Genomic DNA, 25,087 nt, shown 5'->3' with positions numbered 1-25,087 from the left:
TGACTGTACAGGACCCAGCGTTTGGCAGTCTACTTAATAATGAATCCCAATAATGAATGTTCTGACGTTGGACTGATTGATTTATTAACTCCATTGATTGACAATAAACAAAACAATTAGGGCACAAAACAAGTCAATGTTTTAATCCAGTTTTAATCTCCAAGACCATTTTACACAACGTCTCCAGGTTTAGTCTGTTAAAAGACTCACAAATCATGATTTCCATCACTTGTTCTCTTGTCACATAAGCCTTGAAATACAAAGTGTAGCTTGAACAGACAGGTATGCAGGAAATGACGAGCCCCAGCAGCCATCTTGTCTTTCACACAGAGGACCTCGAGTTTCACCTTTGACCCTGGTGAGAATGTTTAATGTTTTAAAAATCTGATAAATTGCCTCTTCGGTTAAGACTTCAAATGTGAAAAGGAACGGAAGTGTGGGGTTAAAAATAAGTCTGTTTCTGTTGCATTGTGGGTAATGTAGGCCTCTTTTTTTAGCACTTTTGTTTCACAGTTGTCACTTATTAAGATAAATAGTTGTACAGTTAGAGTTTTCCACTGTGCTGTGTCAGTTATAAGAGCAGATTAGCTAAATCATGTCAACTCACATAAGCAGGGAAGGAAAAAACTTTATTCTCAATCATATCATCTATTTAAATTGACGGGAGAGGCTGGCGGAGGAGTTATTTTTCGACTTGGGCTGCAAGCGTTTTTTTCTCGAGTAAAAGGGAAGAAATGTATGAAAACCGGGAACCAGATCTCGCTTCACAAAAGCATCTGGAGGCCATGTCGTCCTCTCTCACTCTCCATGGCTGGTCATCCACTCAGAAAACATGTAAAAACAGCATTTACAATATTCATATATACAAATATATATATATATAATGTTTACACACTCAGACACTCATACAGTCAGGAAAAAAAATAAATCAACAGGGACAGAAACTTTATTGAACTGATGCTTCGTCGCCTCTACTTCCTGTCAGGATGCGTTGAGTAGAGTCTCATCGAGCCGTTTTATTCGCCAGAACTTCTACAGTTTTTAACAGTTTGCTCTGTAATCAACAAACTGTGCGTCAGATTCGTTTTGATGCGAATATCTCCCAAAACTGGCCCTTTAACGGCACACTCATCCAACTTTGTACAGCTTTGAGGGGAAAGACGCAACAAGCGGTTTAACAAACACACACACACACACACACACATCAATCTTCAGGACAGTCTACAAATGACTTCACAGTGCAATGGCAGTTTTTTTTTGTTAAGACAAATGTATAAAAAAAAATGCATCCATCTGTGCTGTTTTTATCTGTCCGCCTGTTTTCAAGAGTAAGTCGCAAATTCTAGGAGTACTCGTTCCTTTCACGAGAAAAAAAAAACTGTAAACAGGAACATAAATCAGTTAATTTTTCACCCTCGACGTCTAACATGAGCGATCCACTACTCTTTGGCCTTTTGGAGCAAGAAATGGTTGCTATATCAACCGCTATGTTAACTCACACCTTCCCTCTCTTGTTTTAACCCCACTGAAACCTTCCACAACGTGCCTCCATCTCTCTATTTAAAGATTAAATCAGTGACTCCTTCAAGAGGAATGTGAAAAACCAAAACATATTTAGTCACTGCTCTGAATTATCCCTCCACCCACCTCTTTTTTCTGCCGCTTGAATCCATAAAAAAAAATAAAGATCCTGTACGAAGCTCACCCTGATCACTTAATACTGTCTCTGATCGCCTTAAGCTTTAAGTGTCCACCTTTTATGTTTCTGTGTGCATATATCTACAGGTGCGTATAGACAGGGAAGGCTGACATGACTTATTTTTGGGATTCACGCACTTTCCAGTCAGTGTTTTCCTGCATAACAAAATCAAAGAAGCAGGTGGGTGGGGCTGAGTATCCTAAAGTGAGTCTGCCTTTAGCCGGGAGGAGAAAACCAAATTCCTGTATTTCTTGTTTTGGAGTCAAGCACAACCGACCCACTTTCTCTCCCAAGTTAGTACCTGCTAGGAAATGTAACATGAGTGTGTGTCTGTGGCTCGAGTTAAGTGTGACAGAGTTTGTTTTTCGTTTTTTTTTGCGTTCCTCCCTCCCGGTCGTCGATCCACATCCACACATCCACACATCCATCCATCCATCCATACGTCCGTCCGGTCTCCATCACACGCTCAGCAGCCAGAAGAAGAAGAAGATGGCCACAAACAGGAAGAGGGAGTCTTGCCAGTTGTTATTGCCGTTGTTGAGGTTACCGTTGCCTTGGTGATCACCTGCATACTGGTCTAATGAGGAGAAATGGATGAGAAAGGTTAATATATAATAATGTCTCAGAGGACTGTGTGTTTGCATCTGCACTCTAATTATGAAGCCTGAAGGCAACAGCTGCGTTCAGGTGGAGATTTTACCCACTAATTATCCTAAAGAACCCAGAAGAGATAGTAAGTACATTCATTTATTGACATTTACACCATGGCAGCAGTGGATATAACTATGATGTAGTGATTCATCTGCATGTATTCATCTCTTGCAGGGCCCCAGACCATATTTTCATACTGGTTGCACTGGTGGGCCTAACTTTTTCCATTTAGGAGCACCCATAAATACATTTTAATTCAATTTCTCATCACGACAAAAAGGTGAAAATAAATGTTTTTCTTCATTTTGACAAATTATGACAATCTCAATCGTTTTAAAAAAGAAGTGCCAAATCTCACGTGCACCGGTGCGACTTATTTTCCATAACATATCAAACTGATTAATTATCAAAACTTCTCCTCAGCTTCACAGCTAGCAAAAAAAACACTGTGTATGCAATGAATCCAATCATAGAACATCTGATCTACGAGAGCATCGACCATTGACCCGCATTTGATCATTTCCCATGTGTTTACCTGCTCTGTGAAAGGGGTCGTTGGTGTTGAAGACTGTGGTGAAGAAGCCGAAGGGGAAAGCGCCGATGCCGAAAGACATGTGAAAGCCGGTGTCCCCGAAACCCTGGAACATCTGCGCACAGAGAGAAGAACAGGGCTTAAAAATAAGACAAACATAAAAGAGAATATTCAGGAAATGGGACGATTCGCTCACCCCGCCTCGACTCTCTGGCTCTGTTCTCTGTCCCTGAGGCCGAGGTGGAGTTTTCAACCTGAGGAGCGACAGAAACAGTCAGTCAGAAGGCAACGGTAAGGCTGTTTTTGCAGAATTAACTTAAACACTCCTGAGGTACCTGGGGTCCTCTTGGCTGGAGCTCCCTCTGCCGTACAGTGGGATGACTTTCTCTCTGCTGATTCCCGCTTTACAGACGGGACACTGCTGCCTGGTGGGCCGCGTCTCCAACCACTGAGAGGAGAAGGAAACATGACGAAATGTTTATAAAAACCAAGCCCGACTCACTAAATACTGGGTTTAACGCCAGATTACAGACGAAGTTTTATAAAGAAGTGTGGTCTGATGTGGCTGCAGTTCTTTTTAACTTCTATGTGAATCTATGTTGCGTTCATGGAGAGCAACGTCCAGCTCTGCACGTTAAAGAGGTGAGCAGCAGAGAAAAAGCTGCAGTAAACAGAGGCATTAAGTGCATTAGCATGTTTAAGCTGCACTAAGTCAACTGACGGCTGTAGTTTCCACGCTGAGGTTACATCACGCTGATTAGCTGAACATGAGGCGACGTTAAAGGCGCTGCTCGAAAAAAAACAGCCCACTCACACGGGTGTTTTCACTCATTATCAGGTCATCCATCATCATCCATTAATATGCCAATGATTAATTGATTATCAGAACAGCTGTAGATTAATTTCCTGATAGAAAACATGGAACGTGTAAATATTAAATGATGTAAACTAAAGCTAAATGAATAAATACGTTATTACATTTGATCTTGACTTTACTGTACGTTCTGTACCGTTACTCGCAATTCCCCAACTTCAACCTAAGTAGAAATCTAATCATCTAGTCAGAACATTAAAAACACCTGCGGGGCCTTCAATGAACACTGCAAAGCAAAAGGATGGCATGACATGAAACACTCACCTGATGAAGACAGGGCCAGCTGTGAAGACAGAGAGAAACACAAGATTAATTGACATTCCTACAATAGATCCTTTCTCTTACAAATGTCAGCGGTCCTGGAGACCGATTTATTATCAGATCAATCTCAATGGAAAGAGTAAATGTTAAAGTCTATTTCTGGTGAAACTGGTCGGATTTTTCTTTTTCACCTCAGGAAGCCCACCTGGCTAGAACAACCTGTTCCTAACGAGGTGGCTGATTAAACTCATCCCTGCGCCCCCCATCGTTTGAATTAATTGGCTCCATCTGTCGTCAGCAGTTAGCGGTTAGCGTTTTGCCTGAGCGGCTGCTGGCGAGGCCCGACCTGCCGCTGCTGCATTGTGGGAGTTCAGGATGAAGGTTTGAGGGGAAATGAGACAGGAAAAGTACGCAGGGGTGTTTTGCTGTGAAGCTCCAGAAATGTTTGTGGACTACGAAACTCTACTCAACATGAGGGTAGTTAATGACTGAATTTTCATTTTTGGGCGAATTTATCCTTTAACTTTCTTGCGATGACTGTTCACAAGTAGATAAAACTACCTGCAATGTGCCACAAGCCAAACAGTTGGTGGTACGATTACAACAAATAAAGACATTTCATCAATTCAAAATTCCCTTAAGAAAAGTCTTGTTTTAACGTTAATCCCAGTTTCCTTTGCTTAGATAACTAAAGATAAACTACAGTACAGTATACGACAAATAAAAGTTGAGTTGGGATGAATTCAGGTGGGTTTATTCTGTGTTTCCACTGGTGTCTGAAGAGCCACGAAGATTGGACAAATTAGTCCAGTGACGTATGAAAAAACATTGAACTCGGTCTGTTGTACGCTTTCTCCTGTAACTTCATGTTGATCAATCAAAGCACAATAAAGAACAGATATACAGATTGTTTGCTCATACTTGACCAATCAGAAATGTTCAGCGCTGCAGGGCCCACCCCTAATGTTCCTGTACTTTTCGAAAATACTACCACCTGAGCAGGGCTGTTTTTGGGGGTAAAACAGAATGAAGTCCCCAGAACTTAACTCAGACCCTGGTGGATGCAGTCCCACAGGGTCTAAGGACAGAGGATGTCCCTCGCCCACTCAAGCAATGTGATTGTTGTTGATTTGGAAACCATCTATAGACTGCAATAATGCTTCAGTAAACACTGTGTTTGGTAGCTGCTTTTGGTAAAACAACTTCATCTGAAATGTCAGCAGCAGCAATGGAAAAGACTAATCTTTCGGAGGTCTTCAAATATCTTGTTTTGTCCGACCAACAGTCCAAAATATCCGACAATATTTAACACGAGAGAATGCTGACACGTCCAGCTCCTGCCAAATTCAAACTTCACTGCAGCTAATAATACATTTTTACTGTTGATTAATCTGCAGATTATTTTCTCAGTGAAGCATTTTGTTCAATATATACCAGAAAAGAGAAAAAATGCCTGTTAAATTGACCAATTGTTTCATTTTAATGACACTATGATGGGCATTCATATCATTTTCTGACACGTTAAAGACTTGCCGAAGAGGTCATGAGGCAGAATGCAGCTGCTTTCAACCACTCCGTATGCACCGCCCAAGATTATTGTGTCGTGTCGGTTTTACAAATGCAAACACTTTCACTTCTCTAAACCTTCCAGTCAAGAGTCTTCCCTAATAGTGTTTATGTGCCGATGTTCATCTCTCTCTTGCTTTCCTTTCAAATCTCTTTTCTCCAACACGACGAACTCTCATTCAGCCTGTGTGGCCGGCCGGCATCTCTAACAAGGACGGAGATAAGTCTGCTGAAGAGGACTCTCACTCAGGGAGTGTAAAGATGTCACACGCTAATTAACCTCGAAGCATTTAAGTGAGGTTAATGTCTCTTTTTTTCACACAAATCATCACTCAAGGCTCTGCAGGGTTTGCTAGTAGGGCTGCTTCTTTCTCAATTTCCTCCTACACCTTAAAATCTGAGACAGCGCAGCACCATCTGCTCATGAGGACTTCCTCAACAGTTTTCGCACTTCAACACAATCGAGGGTAAAATGCAGGTTGAGAACGAGTCAACAGCAAAAATATTCTGATGCCAGAAAAGTGACAGTTGTTACGATCAACAGAGCATTTCCATTTTTCTAACTCAATCTATTTGAGTGCATTCTGGCAAAGAGTGCAGACGTTCTGCTGCTGAGAAATGCCAGACAATTTGATCCAAAGCAAGTTAAATGTCCTCAGCCAAACAGACGCAGGGTTAGGTGAGGTCATCTAAAATAAAAAAAAAAAACATGTGTAGCAGACGGTGATGCAGACGTTTATCTCATTAACGAATGTAAAAGAAATAAGATCTTTAAGTTGCAGCGGGTGATCTGACGCCAACACCTCTCATCGTTGCTGAAAGTTTCATCATCACAGGCGAGACGAGAGGGCACACTGGTAACGTGGCAACCGGGTTACATCAGCACAGCAGCTTCATGCACCGCTGTGTGACAACTGCACATGTAACTGTAAGGTGAGTTTCTACAGAGATGCACCTGTTCTCTGAGCAGATATTCAATAAATCAGCCAAACTCTGCATGTTAAATACAGAAATGTCGCTTGTATTCCTTAAAAAAAGGGAAACTTTCTCCTCGTCAGTCGTCACACTGACCTGTCAACAAAATAATCAACTTTCCAATTCTCTTAAAAATGTCTGTTCCTCCAGGTCAACCTTTATTTTAGGTTTACAAAAAGAGACTTTGGTGTCATAAATCAGAGTGCTGCTGGTCAAAGCTTAGTTCTTCGGTTAGGCAAAATAAAGAGACAGATTTTATGCTTTAATTCTGCTGCTTCACCCAAAACGTTTAGCTATCATTTTTTTCAAATAAATGACAAAGTGTGTAATTAGTTTGCAGGCAGCTTGTAACATAAATCCTATGACATTGTGGGTTGACAGTCAAACCCAAAAATTAAAGTCATTATCCGCTCACCCTCATGCTGATGGAAAGTCATGTAAAGTTTCAAAGTCCGTAAAAAAAAAAACATTTCTGGGGCTTCACAGCGAAACAGTGTTGCAGCGTTCTCCTAAACAACTGAAGCAGATGGGGACTCGTTTTAAAAGCAGCCTTTAAAAACATAAAAATGGCTCCATACAACCGGTCTGCCAAGTTTTCAAAAGGCCCGAGATCCCAAATAGATAGGAAAAGACGTTATCTAGATGAGCTGTGTGGAGCCTTTTTTATGCTTTAAAACAAGTCCCCATCTACTTCAGTTGTTTAGCAAAATGCTGAAACGCTGTTTTGCGGATTAAGAAACTTCACCTGACTTTCCATCAGCATGAGGGTGAGCAGATAACGATTGGATTTTCATTTCATTTTGGTGAACTTATCCTTTAAAACCCCTGCCTCAGGTGAAAGTATGTGACTTTTTTTTGGCTACTTTGGTGATTTTCTCTGTAAAAACCTCCCCCCTGAGAAGGAGATAACGGCCGTAATCACTGTTTACCAACTTCACTTTTTGTCAGCGGGAGCATTCTGTACTTCCTTAAACTCTACATCTGTCTGTGCAGCCAAAACATGTGCATACCCACACACACACACACACACAGATCATAATCTTTTAAATAACAAACGTGCGTACGTAGGAAAAGAGAAATTGTTTTCGGTCTTCTTTTACAACTTATTTAATGCCTTTAGATTTGACCCCAATCCAACACTCTTGGCTGTAATCTCACTTTAACCTTGGCCCGTCAACACTCATGAATGAGTGAGGCTCTCACACGTCATTTTGTGATTGTGTACGTTTTCAACACAGTGCGGTTTGAAGGTTGAGCCTCGCGCAAGTCTTGATTAAAACCAAGATAGGAGAAGGGAGTACAATCACATCTCAAGTGCAACCTAAGGTTACAGGCTAACGGTTGCTTTGATTATTGATTTATCTATTAAACTAACGTACGGAGTCAGAAAGTTTCATTTTTAGCACATAAGTTCGACTTACCAAGGCAATACCTCACATTTATTTCCATGACTGATTATTCTTTGTTTTATATTTTGTTTTTTTTAGTGAAAAACAGGTGTAAACCTATATTTTCATTTAGTATACATGTCAGAAAATTGTGTAAAATGTCCTCCCCTGAGCCAAAGTTGACTGTTGGCTGTTATTATTGTCTGATATTGGCCTATATCAGTATAGGAGTATATGCTGTCCCATATGGGCCGATATGGAAGCTACTTTTAAAGAGACTATACTGCAGAAACGGACGCTTGAGGTAATGTATTATTATCGAAATTCCCAGGGAAGTTTACTGATTCAGTGTGCTGTCATTTTAGACAATAATGTCTATTTTTAAAGGAGCAATATGTCAGAAAAATAATAAGGGACAGCATATCGCTACAGTAGCTGTTGACTAGTTAGCTCCATTAGCCATGCAGCTAGCGGTCCGGACTGGGAGTTAAGAGAACAATGGGAGTGTTGGTGTTTACGCCGCTAGCACAGAAGCTTTGGACCAGGACGGGCAGGGGCTAGCTGGTTAGCATGCTAACTTCCGTGACTTTGTGACATCACAGTAGGTCACCATGTCATACATTTGCATTATTGAATGCCCAGCGACTAGTTTGGCACGCAAGAATTGATTTAGCACAGCTGCTCTGTTGTTGTTAGCGGTGCTGGGTCAGGCGTGCGTGAGCTGACCAATCAGAGGAGACTAGGTCTTAAAGAGACAGGAGCGAAAACAGACAGGGGGTAAACAGATGTGTTTTTGGCCTTAAAGCGTGTAAATCTATTCTAGTAGTAACCCAAAATAAAATAATTTACTCGAAAATGAGCACAACATGTCTCGCCTCAGTTACATATCTTTGTCACAAGTGTTTGATTACCACACCTGAGGGATCACTGCAACAATCAATCAATACTGGAATTTTTTACTCTTGTATTGGCCCCAAAAAATGAGGATCGGTCAGGCTCTTAAGAAACAATGCAGGAAACCTTCACAACAGATAATCTGCTTTCATCTTTTGGTCAACTAGTGAACTACTTGGTTAGTGACATGAACGAACCGAGCATGGACCTGGGCTCAGAGCTACAAATGATCACCAGACACTTTAAAACCAAGACAGCAAAGTTAATGTGTCACAGAGTCTGATCCAAGGAGGCACTGCCTGCTGCTGTGACCTCTGACCTACAGCACACCATACGATATGATCGGCCTGAGCCAGATCAGAGCAGATCACCTGATCAATATGCAAATGTGTTGATCAGCCTCGATCCCAGCCTCCTGGACCACTTCTGACAGGAAACACGCGCTATGAATGCTGAAGTTGAGCCACGCTTCACTTATAACAACACCCTCGACAATAACATCTAGCGAGCCATCTTGGCCGCCGACACAAGACAACCGACCGCTGCCGGACCGTCGGGCGTGATTCCGCCGCGAGACGGCTCAAAACTGACGGGAAAAGGAGGCCGCACACACGGCTACAAAACTACACTCCGGTCCGGTGGGCTGAACAGAAACAACCACCACCACCACCACCACCACCACACATGATATCCAGCCCCCACATCTCCCCGCCTCGTCTCGTACCAGAACAAGTGGCCGCACATACTGATGACAGCGTCCCTGGCAGTGTCCAAACAAATGTTGCACTCGAAGGTGGCCCGGTCCCGCTCCCGCTCGCCCTCCCCGCCGCCGCTGCCGCTCGGCCCGTCGCGGTCGTTGCTGCTCTCCCCGGCCGGGAATCCTCCTCTGCTGGCCGGCCCGCCGTCACTCGAGGACCGGGAATCCGCGGCCGCCATAATGTTTGCTGTGTACAAGCGAGGAAGGTAAACACACAGCCAACCCAAGCCACACGGGCCCGACCCGAGCTAACGTTAGCCTGGAGTCAGAGGCGACGACAAGTGTCACAGGACCGAGCCCGACTGCTCCGCTGCTGTCGCGCTACCTGAAGGAGCGCTTCCGTTTCCGGGAAAAACACAGGCGAGGGGCGGGGACAATATAAACCCCGCCCCCAATAATAATGATAATAATAATAATAATCATAATACTACTAATAATAATAATACTGATAATAATAATAATAATAATAATGATAATGATAATGATAATCATAACAATAATAATAGTCAATCAAATATATAATAAACTATAAAAAGAAATAAAAGTAAAGTAAAAAGAACAATAAAAATATTTTATACAACAACAACAACAACAATAATAATAATAATCATTATAGAAATAACAACTGCCGTTTTCCCAAGATAGCGGGATAATTTTCTCGAGATCTCGAGATAACGAAACTTTGTTTTCCCGAGATAATGATATAACTAATTCTCCCATTATCTCGGGAAAACGGCAGTTGTTATTTCGAGATAATAACTCGAGATCTCGAGAAAACAAATGAAATTAACTCGTTATCACGGGAAAACGGAGGAAATAAAATGTATGAATGCATGGCCCTTTAGGGCTTCCGTATAAAACATTTATAAAGAATAATAAGATTAAAATAAAATTTTATAGACACATTTTGCCTATAAAATTTTAACAGGCTATTTAAAAGCACTTCATAAATGCTAGGATTTCTTGACAATATCAAATATCTTTTATATATTAATATATATATTTTTTTGCCAAATATCTCAATATTACGGAAGCCCTAAAGGGCCATGCATTCATACATTTTATTTCCTCTGTTTTCCCGTGATAACGAGTTAATTTCATTTGTTTTCTCGAGATCTCGAGTTATTATCTGGAAATAACAACTGCCGTTTTCCCGAGATAACGGGATAATTTTCTCGAGATCTCGAGATAACGAAACGATAGTGAAGTATATTAAATCATTGCAGGAAACATCATTCAGTGTGGCAATGTCAGAGGAGCAGGAGCATATCGATCACCACGTCACATATGTTTTCAATCAAGGCCTGACACAGGCTGAAATAGCATTATGCCTTGCTATTACAGATAATATACACATTAGTGTGCGTAATCTAAAAAGACGGTTAGCAAGGCTTCAGCTATATCAGCGGTGCAATCTAAGTGAGCCTGATGTCGTCATTAACTACATAGCTGACCAGCTATGTAGTTAATGAGGAGATCTCGAATTAATTATATCGTTATCTTGGGAAAACAAAGTTTCGTTATCTCGAGAAAATTATCTCGTTATCTCGGGAAAACGGCAGTTGTTATTTCCAGATAATAACTCGAGATCTCGAAAAAAACAAATGAAAGTAACTCGTTATCACAGGAAAACGGAGGAAATAAAATGTATGAATGCATGGCCCTTTAGGGCTTCCGTACTATTTTAAGTAAATGTAGTTATTTTATTAATTTTTTATCTTAATCTTTTTATTTCTTCATTTATTGATGTATATATATTTTTTAATTTATTATGTACTTAAACTTGCCATTTTGAGTATGTTTGTATTGTTTTATGGAATGCAAATTACTATTCCTACAAGTATTGGACATTCTTTTTTATTTTCATATTTATTTATTTATTTTTAATTGTTATTGAATTTTTTATTTATAGCAGTGATGTTTCACTCAGAAACTGTCGGAGGAGCCAAATCACACAAAATGCCAATTTCTACATAATGTTGTTTTCAAAAGTATTTCAAAAAACCAAGCTCCAAAACATACATGAATAGAGATAAATAATCAAAATCCTGTTCAGTATTTCTTTGTTTACTTAAATGAAATAGTACCAAACAAAACGAGTACGATCTCTGAAACAGCCGGAACCTTCGTCGTATATGTTGTTTCCAGCCGGAGTCAGAAGAAGCGCACACCACAAGCGTGTTGTGTACGCTAGAAATCCATGCTGGAGTAACTGATGCCGATAATTTGAAAATGTTAATGAAAGACGTCCATTAAACGAGCAAATTATCAAACCGGAAGAGTTTTCTTCAGCGGACATATTTAACGTGCGTCACTGACGGTATTTACTAAACGAGCCTCTCTCCTGACTTCACCTCGCAGCCACCATGGGGCTGAAGCGACAGAAACAAGCCAAGAAAACCATAAGTTTCTACAAATACAACTTCAGCTTCAGGCAACCCTTTCAGATCCTCATCGACGGGACTTTCAGTCAGGCTGCTCTGAAAAACAAGATCCAGATCAAAGAGCAGATGCCCAAATACCTGATGGGAGAGGTGCAGCTGTGCACCACAAGGTGAGTACATCTACTTACTGTACGTTAATGCAAAATATCACATCTTAATATCTAATATCTCATCATATTCGCTCCTGTTGTATGGTCAGCTGTGCACTTAAAGAGCTGGAGACTCTGGGGAAAGAGCTGTATGGAGCCAAAATCATCCTGCAGAGGTTTCAGGTCAGGAGGTGTCCACATTTCAAGAGTCCTGTCCCCGCTTCAGAGTGTCTGCTGTCCATGCTGGAGGAGACCAACCCTCACCACTACTTCGTAGCTACACAGGTAAATACAGAGAGATCAGACACACACATCAACCAGAGGGAAGTGAAATGAGAAACTAAAAATAGACTAGATATTAACTTTGCATATCAACTGGTGGTCAAAGTATTAGAAACTTTTAATTATAATGCAAGTCTCGTCATGTGGAGGAGGGTTTTATCAACTTAATAAACCTCTAGACCTCGTGAAATAGTGGCAGCCAACTAAAGAAATTGTCATGAAGTGTCTAAGGACAAACTATTGGAGGTCACTGACATGTATATGTGTTTTCCAGGACCACACATTAACTGCGGGCCTGAAGAAGATTCCCGGCGTTCCTCTGCTCTACATCATCCAGAACACCATCGTGCTGGACAAGCCCTGCCAGACGTCCCTCGACCACGTCCAGGCAGTCCAGCTGGGCGAGCTGGTCAGCCCGGCGCAGCAGCAGAGCATCCGCAGCCTGAAGGAGGAGCAGGGCATCGACCAGAAGGACGGAGAGAGGAGGGGGAGGAAGAGGAAGAGGAAACAGAGCAATCCTAACCCTCTGAGCTGCCAGAAGAAGAAGAAGAAAGGCGTCCCGACACCGCCGCTGAAGAAGACGGAGGACGGGGAGAAGAGGAAAAGAAGTCGACACAAGAAACGAAAAGACGACACGTCTGCTGCTGCGGTGACAAATACATAGTGCGACAGGAAGACAGAGACTTCAGCCATTTTGTTTCTAGCATAAATATTATCTGAAGATGTCAAAGATGTTCATGATTACTGAGGACTGAAACAGACAAAATTAAAAAATCCTTTGCATATTGAAGTAGAGATGTATACAGTAAAAAAAAAGTTTGGTGGAATAAATAGGGGGATGCAAAGGGAAAAAAACGGTGCATTTGATGGCATATTTATTGATTTCCTGATTCATTTATTTCTTTCTTTAATTGTTTTTGATTTTGATTGTTTTAGTCCTCCATACATGATTAATATAATCTGAAATTATTACACTCTGCACGTTTCCTTCTGCTTCGTATTTCTGATGTTCCAGCATAGAAGAAATCAATGTTTCTTACACAAAATTCCATTTTAAAATACTGTTCATGGTATTTATTTTATTTTGAAAAATTCTGCAACAGTTTCCAGGATTCGGGAGTTACAGGCATGAGATTAAAACTGTTCAGAAACAAACATTTCTTAATTGAGAAGATTTGTCTTGGCTTTTATACAAAATAAAAAAAGCAGGTTTACAGGCACATAGTTTAAAATCTAAGATGCACTCAGACGTTACATGATAAACCGTTTATATGGAAGTGATATTAAAAAATGATGCATTCAGGCGTCTTCGCAGAAGCACAAGGAAGAAGTGTGGTCACAACGACTTGCTGGTCTGCTTGTTTTTACTGTGTTGTTGTGTGATTTTGATTCAGCCTGTAATATTTTTTTGTATGATGAATTTAGAGTCCAAACAACAACGTTTAGAACAAATATGTCCATTCAGACTTCACTTGATCATCTCATCAAGTCATTCTTTAGATTAAAAATCGATTATAAGTTTTACAAAAAAAAAACAATTCTCTTGTTATATATTACATCAATAAATCAATATTGAACAGATTCAAACTTTCAGAAGTTACTGTGGAAGTGACGCTGAGCACAACAAATGAGTCTTAATTATCAAGACTACATCACTGTTTGTCACCCAGTTGTTTTTAGATGATTATACGTAAAATGTTTGGATGAATTGAGTCTAGAATATGGTTTTAAAATGGTTTCTGGAGCGAGTCGACCCATACAAAATATTTCAGGACAGAGCATGCAAGTATGGTTGACAACTGATGTTTACATCACCTATACTAACTATACTTTCCTGCTGTGAACATTTTCTCTCTTTTGTTTTGTGCGTACTTTTATCATGCTTAAAACTGATATGTCGTATAGATTGGGGACACAACTATAGTTTTTCTGACTGCAAACAGTTGATGATGCAAGCAAAGCATTTGCAAAAACACCACGTCTGGAGTTTGTAATGCTGAAAGTGCTACACTGCAGTTGTATAATGATTAACTGCTGGTTGAGTCTGTAAAATCACTATCGTAGTAACTGTTTAAACGTACTCTAGCAGAGACTGGATACAGTGCATGCTCCTTTTGGCTAAAGTCTGTGTACATGAGAACTTTTTTTCCTGCAGAAGTGGGACAGGTGAGTCTCAGAGTAACATGGTCGAGTGATTGAGTCATTATTGAAAACTGACTCCTTTAACTTTTTCTTTAAGGAACTAGTGCTTGTCAAAGTTTTTTTTAAAAAATCCAACAATGAGTGGACAGCAACTCCAAACTCAATTTATTTCACCCACTTAATACTGACTTTGCTATAGAGTGAGTCTTAATAATAAAAAATCCAATAATTTAATAAATACATTAGTAATAAATAACAACAAATAGGAAGTGTGCATCATTTGGAGTTGCGGTCCTCCTCACTATGGAATTTTTCTAACCAACCATGTTATTCAGACATCTTTCCTCCCTCCCACTACTGGCTGACGTTAAGACATTGCAGATAGAAGGTAAAAAAACTCCACATTATACACAAAACAACTCAAATAAATTAAAAAAAGTTTTTTAAATCTACTTGTGTTGCAGATGGTACAAAGTGGAGTTTTCTTTCCTTTTCGGACTGTAACGTGTTTTTCTAGATGATGTGGAAGCGAGGTCCAGGCGTAGCGATGATGTCGCTGTACGGCTCCTCCTGGACGAGCTCCACCGCCTGCTGCTTCTTCAGAACCAGGAAACTGTAGAACTTTGCAGCCGCCTGCTTCTTGTTGTTGTTCCTGCACAGATCCAGCAGGCTGACCGACTGGGCACCTGTTTTGGCCATCACTCTCTGCGGCGATGAGGGAGAGAGATAGAGTCAGGACAGGAAGGCTCTGGCATTTTACATGTCTTCACTCAAAAACGTATTTTAAACTCACTGAAGTAGCGTGCTTAAGTGCATATATAGACAGGGGGCTGTGTTTTAATACAGGTCCCGGCTACAGGTACAGCTCCAGAAATGTTTTGTGGACTAGAAACTTCAACCGACTTTCCCAGTCAGATGTGAACATATACATACTTGAAGGCCGTGGAGCATCTGCTGGGTTCTTTTGTTCCACCTCCTCTCCTCCTGGTCCTGGTCTCCTCCCTGCGCCTCCTCCTCCTGACACAGGAAAACACAGTTACAAACACTAACAAAGGCTGCCTACTGTAAATCGAGTCTGTGCCCATCCTCTGTTAAATTACTTAATAAAACGGATGTGGATCTTCAGCTCACCTCCTCATCAGAGTCGTCATCCTTCTTCTTGTCCTTGTCGCCGAGGAGGTCCAGCTCTATCAGCTGGCTGATGTTGGTGGTTTCCTCTGGTGGAAGCTCCACGTTGGTTGGCTCCAGCTGCTGGGACACATTAGAGGCACTGGACCCCTGCGGTGGTTGTGCCTGTTGTTGCTGGTCCAAAGCTCCCATCTACAGAAAAGAGTGGAGATAGAAAACAGTGAGTCCTGACATTAAATATAATAGGATATCCTATATGGAGAAGGCTGGTTGGTGAGTGTGCTTCAGTAAATACAGACTAAAGTTGACATCTGTACTCACAGGCAGGGCTGGTTCTGTGTCCTGGGATTTGCGTTTGAGGCCACGTTGGGAGGACGGAGGGGGCATGACCGACTCGTCGAGTGTCGTCCTGCTGCCCTCCACAGCTGAAGTCTGCAGCACACTGGCCTCTTCCATGATGGTCTGGTCTGGAGGGGAAATGAACATACTGCACTCGGTCCAGGCTCGAGCCAAAAGGAGACTGTTCTTTAGCGAAAGTAGCGCCTACACTTTGGAAATCTTCCCCGTTTGCATAAATGTGCACAAACAGCCCTTTCTTACCCATGATGTCTCTCTGCTGGTGCCCTGCTGTTTCCTCTCTGGGCACCTCCGGGTTCTCCAGATCCTTCAGGAACTCATCCAGACTGTCAGCCTCTCCACCTTTCCTCCTCTTCCTCAGCTCATCCGGTACCAGTGGAGTCAAACACCTTGTAAACATCTGGAGAGAACAAAGAGGCAGATAGAGACAACATGCAGGTAGATACAGTAGTTGAATTCTGAAAGTTGTCTAAGGTTACGTTACCTTCAGCAGCCTGGCGTTCCAGAGAGGCTGAGCAGGGAGAGAGAAAAGCTTCTCGACTCCTCCGGTCTCCTTCCACATCATCAGCTTCTTGGTGGGAGGTGCCAGGTCCAGCGTGGTGACGATGTCAGAGTAATCAGACAGCTGTGCGCGGATGGTCTTACTGTCCAACTCCTTCACGCTGTCCACAATCAGCTTCCTCTTTCGCTTCGCCTTGGTCTCCTTCACTGCACAGACCACAGGGAGACAGAGATGAATCAGTTCAGTAAACTTAAATAGCTCAGAGATTTGGAACAAAACGGCATTTCTATTTAAACACATTGATTCCGCGTAAACAAAAATGTGAAACACTGTAATTGTCAACACTGGAAAATTGCTGGCTTTATCGATGGGAAAAAATACTTTTCTATTTAGAAGGAAGCCGAATAAAAGTCAAGTGGAACTGCATGCGCTAATGATTGTGAGGAACATTTTGACCAACTGAATGCTGGAGTTTTCTCTTGAAACCAGCTGCTTCACCTGTGATGTCGATAGGCTCCAGGGCGAAGGTTTCTTCCTCGTTGTGAACCAGCGCGGTCTGTTCTGTCTGGTCTGCCATTGCTGGTAGAGGCTCTGTTGGGCCTGAGTCTGGACTGTCTGGGGCTCCCGCTAACAACAGACAAGACCATGTTGAAAACATACGTCATGATATGTTCTGTATGTGTTGTAATTCCAACTGTATACAACCAAAGCTATTGCAAAACACTTTTTGTCAGGGTCTAGTGTTAGAGGTTATTTGTGGAACTGACCAGAGAGAGCGTCAAAGTCGTCGTCATCGTCTCCGTGGTCCTTAGGCATCATCACGCTCTCTGCTATGGCAGGAGGGTCGTCAAAAATGCCGCCTCCATCCTCGTTACTCAGCAGCTTGTCCACTACACAGAGAGATAAGGTCATTTAATTAATTCAATCAAGATATTTCACTTATATTAATCCATGTACTTACACTTCAAATATACATGTGGACAAAGAGGGGCATGTGCAGATACATGTCAGGCCCATAACACTGACAGGATCCTACCCAGCATGCCTCCCTCGGTGCTCTCCATGGGGTTGTCTCCGAAGTCGTCCTTGTACTGGTCGTCGTACTCCAGATGGTTGGACTTGTCAGCCATCTGGTCTGATGCACCCTCGGCCTCCAGCAGCAGGTTGGACGCTGACGCCCCCATAATGTCGACTTCGAACGCACTCTCCTCTCGCATCATCTCCCGGTCGTCCATACCAAAGTCAGCTGCACAACAGAAATGTATGGAACAGTACATAGTAAGGAATGTAGGCGTCAACTAACAACGAAAAGTACAGCAAGTGTTCAAACTTTCCTGGAAGTTTATAAATGTGACTATGAAGCATTTTACTGAACAAATGTGTGCACATTCAGAAGAAAGATGCCCACCGAAGTCATTGTCCTGCAGCAGGTTGAGGTTTCCCACCTCCTCTCTCATGGTGATCTCCTCCACTCTGCTCTGGTTCAAGTTGAACTGCTGAGCAACGTCAATATCGCTGCACAAAACATAACACACAGTCAGTGATCTATCTTGTATTCACAGCGCTTCTCCTCAAGTGGAAAAACATGAAATGTGCTACTAAGATACATGTGTTTCGATTGTTTTCTCAATGTCTTCCCACAGTTATTTTGTGATGGAATGTTTGCCTTTACTACTTTAACACTTTTTGGTGATTTGATCAGTGATTACATATCCCAAAATATATAAAAATGTTTTTTACGAGCAAGTGGAGAGCAAGCGCGAGAGCCATCTTAGAAAAGAAAACAAGAGTGGTTCTACAATATTTACAAACAATCATCATTACAGGCAGAAATATACAAAAATATAAAAAAGATACTTATTAAAACTGTTGTTTTTGGACCAGTAATTTATCATTATTTTTATACACATTCAAATTACATATTACACATAGTCAAAGTCTTGATAATTTGTTTTATAAAAAACAAACATCCGTTATGTTGTGTCTAAGATGTAAAATATATGAGTTATATATATATACTGTATGTTATCTATGTGTTTTGTTACATGTAGACTAGACAACCAGGTCTAAGTTTAAACTTCTGTTTAAACATCAGTGAAATAAGTGTACAGCAGTATTTATTACATGTTGTGGGGCGCACTGGTGGTCCAGGGATTAAGGTGCCACCCATGAACAACAAAATCCCTGCTGACATTAGTTGCGTGTCATTCTTAAGATCTCCCGCCTCAGTCATTCCTGTCATCTCTCTGCTGCTGGCTTTCTACTAGAGGCATAAAAATGGCCACGAAAATAATAATAAAAATAAAAAGTAAATGTTAGATACGTTTTGTTTTTTAGACCGACAGAGGACTCACTCTAGGTCTGGTAGTGGCTGATCAAAGTCATGGAACTCCTCCGGCAGCGTGATGGCGTTGTAGGCAGCTTCTCTGTTCTCCTCTGGAAGATCCACCACACCTGAAACACCACGATGGAGGAGAAGAGTTACAACACGTGATGTATCGCAAGCGAAAGAGATGAACAAGGCTTGCGAGTTCAATAGTATCTGTATAAATGCGAGCAGTTTTAAGAAAGATCATAATATTGGTGGTACAGAACAGAAAACCATGGTGACAACAATTTAACAATTCATTAGTTCAACTATCTGAATGTAGGTGTGCAGACATGTTTTCTCTGTTTCTTTTAGAGCCAAAACTTGCTGCATGTTTTAGTTTTAGATGTAAATATGAATAAACTCTTTACAATGTCATAATTACACTGTAGAAAATAAATAATTTCAGCTGATCAGTCTGATTAATTTGTATTCCCAGTGATAAAGCCTTAACATTAACAAAACTGTAACTTTAGGGACAGATAATGGCTTAATCCTGGACTGAAACTACATGTAAGAGGAAAGCACTGAGTCAGGCTGATGGTTTTGCGTTGCCCCGCTGTGACTCATAAATTACATTTTATCCCCGACCTGGTCTAAACGCCATCTTGATCTTGATGAAGGCCTCGTTACAATCTGCCAGCAGGTACTTGGCCTTCCTGTGGTAGATCCTCACCACCCCCAGCAGCAGATGCCCCGATGTTCGTAAAGCCATTTTCACCTGTAAAAATAGTGATCAAAGTGTACATATTGTCTACTTGAGTCTAACCAGCAGGCACAAAAGTCAAAAATATTCAATTTAGAATGATATGAAATTAAAGTAATCACATTTTTTTAAATTGATGTGCTGCTAATGTGTAACTTTACTTCACAAACAACCACTGATGACCAGAATTGTTAGATAATATTATGTTTGACACAATCATTTGTCATTTTAGCACTAAATTATATAAAACTGCTTTTGCAACCTTGACATATCAATGCTGAAAGTTGATATTGAATTACTGAATTCCTTCAGATTTAGATGATATGTTATACGATACATTGTTAGATATGACTTACAACACGAAAAGTTTAAAATACATGATCAAACTTGTGGTTAATGTTGCTAAAACATCAACTATTACCAAAAGAGGCAGCAAGAACGTAATTACAGATTAACTTTTTATCTTATTTTGAGTGTTCCTGATTAAAGGATGACTGGTTGTAGATCAGCACATGGTAATAAAAAAAACATAATTTCCTGTGAAAGTGATCGGGGGCTGTGACCCTGACAAATTACCTTGGGTGAGATGATGCTCTCCACGCTGCTCTCCAGGTTGCACTCAAACACGTGTGCCTTGGTCAGCTTCTTGTCCCAGTGGGCCGCCAGCCAGATTTTGGCCAGCGGCCCACGCTTGCTGAGGACAAAGTGGGCATAAAACATCGTCTCGGCGCCTTCTCACCACAAGGGAAAGGGGGAAGGGGAGGCGTCAGGCCTGGAGAGAGGAAACAACAGAAAGGAAAGACACAACACACTGTATATGAATCACAACTCTGAATAGGAAAACAAAGCACGACAGCTGATTGTTTGATATGTAATTTTACTTGATTCATATGATTTCCCTTAAAATGCACAATTTAATTTATGGGATTGAGAAAATAATATCGATAACTAATTTTGAGTAGTGTAGTTTGAGCTGTACGTTTTCATACTTGTTGTTTGCAAAAAAATAAATATATTTCTGATTATGTGATCCGGATGTTTCTGTGGAGTAAAAAGTAAAATACTTGTCTCCAACATGTAGTGGATTGGTGGTATGAAATAGCAGAAAATTAAAATACTCATGTTAAGTAAAAGTACCTCAAAATTGACAGTACTTAAGTAGCTGTACTTAGTTACATTCCATCACTATATACTTGACAATCTGTGAAATGTCAGTCAGGTAGTATTAATGGTAGCTTTACCATTTAGCAAGTCAAGATATCTCGCCAAAATATTACTTTGATAAGAGTTAAAGTCATCTATACGAATAGTACTTGAGTAAAAAGTATTTGAGTATTTGGTAATAAATGTACAAGTAAAAGTAAATTATACATCTTTTTTTATTATCAGCAGAATTATTACTTTTTTATCTGATTGCCTATTACTTAAATTAATCTTAAAAATACATTACATTGACTCTGATACAGCATGTAATCTGCAAAGTAACTAATAACTACATTTATCAGGTAAACTTAGTGGAGCAAAAAGGGATATTTGCCTCCAAAATGAAGTGCAGTGGAAGTATAAAGTTACAGAAAATGAAAATACTCAAGTAAGTACAATACTTGAGTAACTGTACTTAGTTACATTCCATCACAGTATCCTTGACACTGTGTGAAATGTCAGTCAGGTAACCCAGTCGAGTATAAATGGTCGCTGTACCTGCAGCAGTGTAACGCGCGTTACAGCGTTACAACGTTACACCACACGCAGATACTGTAACTGTGTTATCAACATACACTAATAATGATTCAGTAACGTCGTACTCATGTATTCATCGGGCATTTTCCCTTAGAGCCAGGCAGGTGTTTTTATTGACGTTACTGTCATTCACAATACTTTAATACACGCACTGACGTTACAGTTACATTAGCCCGCATTAACCGCGCTCTGTATCACAACAGGTGATGATGCAGTCAAGCTAGCGTTAGCCCGCTGTCATTCAAAACGGCCTGGGTTTTTTTTTTGTGTTGTTTTTACGCGTTGACAGCGACACATTTCACTCACACACACTCACCCTCACATCACACATGAACCCGGGTGACTCACCGGACAGCCGCGAGGCGCTGGTCTCGTCGTGTCGGCCGTGGTGTCGCTGATGGTGGCGGCTGTTTTTCCAGCCCCTCCTCCGACTAAAACAAACAAGATGGCGTCCTCCATCCCTCCCTCCCTCTCTCCCCTCCTGGAGCGTTCAGACCTCAGCAGGATGCAGAGTGGTGCTGATGGGAGGCAGAGAGGAGGGATGCTGAGCCCTACACCTGTCTGCGCCCTTACAGTAGTGGAAAGTAACTATTACCTGTGTAAGTAAGTATTTTGGAAGGAAATATTACTTTGTAGTCCACTACATTAATCTAATTAGTTAGTTACTTTGCAGATTACATGCTGTAATCCACCTATCAGAGGTAAATATTGTACTTTATACTCCACTACATTTGTTTGACAGCTTTAATTAGTCTACTAGTTACTTTTTACATTACATTTTTTCATACCCTTCTTCATGTATCTCCAAATCTGGCTATTTTGAACTAAAGAATTAATTTTCCTTTATGGAAGGGATACAAAATAATATCAGCACGACACCAGTATTGGCCGATAAAGGCTTTAATGTGAGATACTGGCATCAGCCCCTTAATAATATTACACTTTATGTAGTTTTCTTATGTGTACATTCTGAAAAGCGTTGTATTCTGGCATCGACATTGGCAACTTAATGTTCTCTGCAATTAGGGAGTTAAAAAATATATATCAGTGTCTGTATCGCCAGTAGGCCAAAATGAGTTGGAAGATATCCGCAAATCAGATAGCAAAACAAACATATTCCCAAACTAAATAAACTATTTCAGCACGGTCTCTGATAAGTTGTAAAATGCATGGTCACAAAGCTCATGATGAAACTGAGTTGACTTTTCACGAGACACATGGTTCTCACTACAAACATGCATAGACATAGACACGGCAGGTAAAATGAGAATAAAGGACGTGAACATGGAGGAAGTAAAGACAATCAAATTAATTCAATCAAATACAAAGACATAAAAAAAACTATGTATCAAACATTTTCAAAAGCTTTCACAAAACAAATGGTGATCTTTTAGAATATGGGCTATAGATTAAACTACCCAACAGTATATAAAGTCGTCAAAATAAGCTCAACTTTAAACATCACAGCAGTAAAATGTGTCTTACTTCAGGTTTTAATGAAACCAGTTAACAAAGACAGCAGTTTAGCTGCTGAAACCGTAGAGTAGACACAAATTGTTTTCGTTTTCTTTTAACGATCGACCAATCAAAAGTAAATTAGTCTCCATTTAGATAAATAAACACACATAAAGTTATATTTTAAAAAGCAAGCAACTGCAAGACTGCACTTGTGACATCCTGCAGATGGCTGAAAGTACCACCAGGAGGCAGCAAAGTTGTCTGAACACCTCATTCATTGGAGAGAAAAAGTCCCAGACTGTGGTGTGTACACTGTTGTGTAATTATAATAATTTATTCAAACAGTGTAGATGAAGCCTTTCCTGCCCATCAAACATCCCCAGAATCTAAACTAGTGCTTCCTACAACTACAGACATAATTTCTAATCGACAGGGTTGTTCAGTCACATAAGGCCATCCCACCACCTGAGGCTCAGTGTGTGTATTCGGCCTCTTATTGTTGTCGTGCGTTGTGCACCGCTTCCTCGACCTTCAAGGCTGACAACCCGATCCATCCAGCCTCCTCTCACGCTCCACAGACCATTCTGTACAAATGGAGTCGTAGCTCACATCTTATGAGCTCTCACATGTGCTCTCTCTCTCAGCCATCCATCTTTACACTTTGCCGTATGACAAAATTGCAAATCAGAGTCATTTATTTAACGGTCGATCTCTAGAGCAGACGTTATTTTTTACAGCGCTGACACCAGAATACAATTTTGTCAATTTGTGCTTCTACACACCATGTGTTCATATTTGTATTAACATTTTTACAATATGTCTTATTGTAACATTACATGTATATGAGCTGGCTTTCTATCGGGTGGGTGGCTGGGATTGCATGTCATTATTTATGAGCCTGAAACCACCTGATATGCTTGACAAGCGACTGCTGTAGGCGGCAATTAAACATTTGTACATTTGCATTACACCACTGAATATTGTAAATGAGAGACCACAGCTGGAGGCAGCGCTTCAACATTTATAAGTGCGAAAACATTTTCAACGACAGCATGAAACCACTGGATGTTTTTAATGGGACAACACTGTTCGAGATGGTATTTTAACATTAGTAAGCATGATACCACTGATTATTTTTATAAACCGCTGCTGGAAATTGCATTTCAACATTTGTAAGTGAGAGATCACTGATTATTTTTAACGGCACACTGTTCGAGATCGCGTTTTATCATTAGTAAACAAGAAAAAAATTGATATTTTTAACAAGAGACTGCTGTAGACGGCACTTAGACATTCGTAAGCATGAAACCACTGAATATTGTATACGAGAGACCACAGCTGGAGGCAACGTTTCAACATTTATAGTGAGAAATCACGAGATATTATCAACCAGACAACATTTGTAAGCATGAAACCCCTGTTAGAGATGGCGTTTCAACAATGGTAAGACTGAAACCACTGGATGATTTGACGAGAGACCACTGCTGGAGACAGCATTCTAACATTTGTAGGAAAGAAATCACTGGATATCTTAAACAAGTCACCGCTGTAGATGGTTCCTCAACAATATTGTAAACGACAAACCACAGTCCGAGAGAGCAAGACAGCGTTAAACCACTGGATTGTTTTTTTAACGGGGCCACACTGTTCGAGATGGCATTTCAACATTAGTAAGAATGAAACCACTGGTTCTGGTGATTTGGTTGTTTTTAATAGGTTGTTGGACATTACAAGATCTCATACACACCAACACAGACACACACACACACCGCTTCTCTTTGTTTCCTATGACATATCATTGAAACTGAGCAAAACATTTCCTCTCAGTAAAGAATCACCACGGGACAAAGCCTCAGAGCATTGATTGAGTGTGATGTCGCCTCCAAATGTGCCCTCTCACTTCACACAGCCAGGGCCCATAAGTCAGACAGGAAAATACACTAGACCCCTGTCTCATCTCTGCACAGAAGTCAGGGAAAAAACTGCTCACAGCCGCCAAGAAAACCATCCCACAAACCCCACGGGGAATGGACTTAACTTGGGCACAAAGGGGATGGTTATATTTCACCGTAGGTTGGCCTTTGTGCGTCTGAATCGGCTAACACTGAGGCTGTGTCTCCTTCCTCGCCCAACCTGTCTGTCTCCTAAGCTGACAAGCAGGTCTTATTTAGGGAGCAGCACTGAAAAAGTCCGCTGGGGGTTTGATGGATTTTGTGTGCGCTGTACTTGCCGGCGCACACACTCTCTGGCACCAAATGAGAGCTCACTCACAAC

The 25,087-nt window shown here is 41.0% G+C and overlaps 3 protein-coding genes across 3 annotated transcripts; 1 reads left to right on the top strand and 2 right to left on the bottom strand.

Moving 5' to 3' along the window:
* Window positions 1-133: 133 nt before the first annotated feature.
* rnf5 (ring finger protein 5) lies at window positions 134-9,858 on the bottom strand. Its single transcript, XM_073483436.1, has 6 exons — window positions 9,565-9,858; window positions 4,021-4,039; window positions 3,218-3,330; window positions 3,079-3,136; window positions 2,886-2,997; window positions 134-2,276 (listed from the first exon to the last, which is right to left on the bottom strand). The coding sequence occupies exons 1-6, from the start codon at window positions 9,774-9,776 to the stop codon at window positions 2,158-2,160; spliced, it is 633 nt and encodes a 210-aa protein (XP_073339537.1). The 5' UTR covers window positions 9,777-9,858; the 3' UTR covers window positions 134-2,157.
* Window positions 9,859-11,627: 1,769 nt separating this feature from the next.
* Window positions 11,628-13,993, top strand: utp23 (UTP23 small subunit processome component). The gene is made up of 3 exons (XM_073483689.1): window positions 11,628-12,151; window positions 12,241-12,415; window positions 12,687-13,993. The coding sequence occupies exons 1-3, from the start codon at window positions 11,964-11,966 to the stop codon at window positions 13,074-13,076; spliced, it is 753 nt and encodes a 250-aa protein (XP_073339790.1). The 5' UTR covers window positions 11,628-11,963; the 3' UTR covers window positions 13,077-13,993.
* Window positions 13,994-15,067: 1,074 nt separating this feature from the next.
* On the bottom strand, window positions 15,068-20,335 carry LOC141011026 (double-strand-break repair protein rad21 homolog A-like). The gene is made up of 13 exons (XM_073484219.1): window positions 20,192-20,335; window positions 19,501-19,630; window positions 18,896-18,995; window positions 17,950-18,056; window positions 17,578-17,787; window positions 17,309-17,431; window positions 17,040-17,168; window positions 16,524-16,747; window positions 16,283-16,439; window positions 16,004-16,149; window positions 15,686-15,847; window positions 15,488-15,571; window positions 15,068-15,259 (listed from the first exon to the last, which is right to left on the bottom strand). The coding sequence occupies exons 1-13, from the start codon at window positions 20,333-20,335 to the stop codon at window positions 15,068-15,070; spliced, it is 1,908 nt and encodes a 635-aa protein (XP_073340320.1).
* Between the last annotated feature and the right edge of the window lie 4,752 nt (window positions 20,336-25,087).

This window comes from Pagrus major, chromosome 16 (genome assembly GCF_040436345.1).
Source record: "Pagrus major chromosome 16, Pma_NU_1.0".
Classification (NCBI taxonomy): Eukaryota; Metazoa; Chordata; class Actinopteri; order Spariformes; family Sparidae; genus Pagrus; species Pagrus major.
This window is presented reverse-complemented; position numbering and strand designations above follow the sequence as displayed.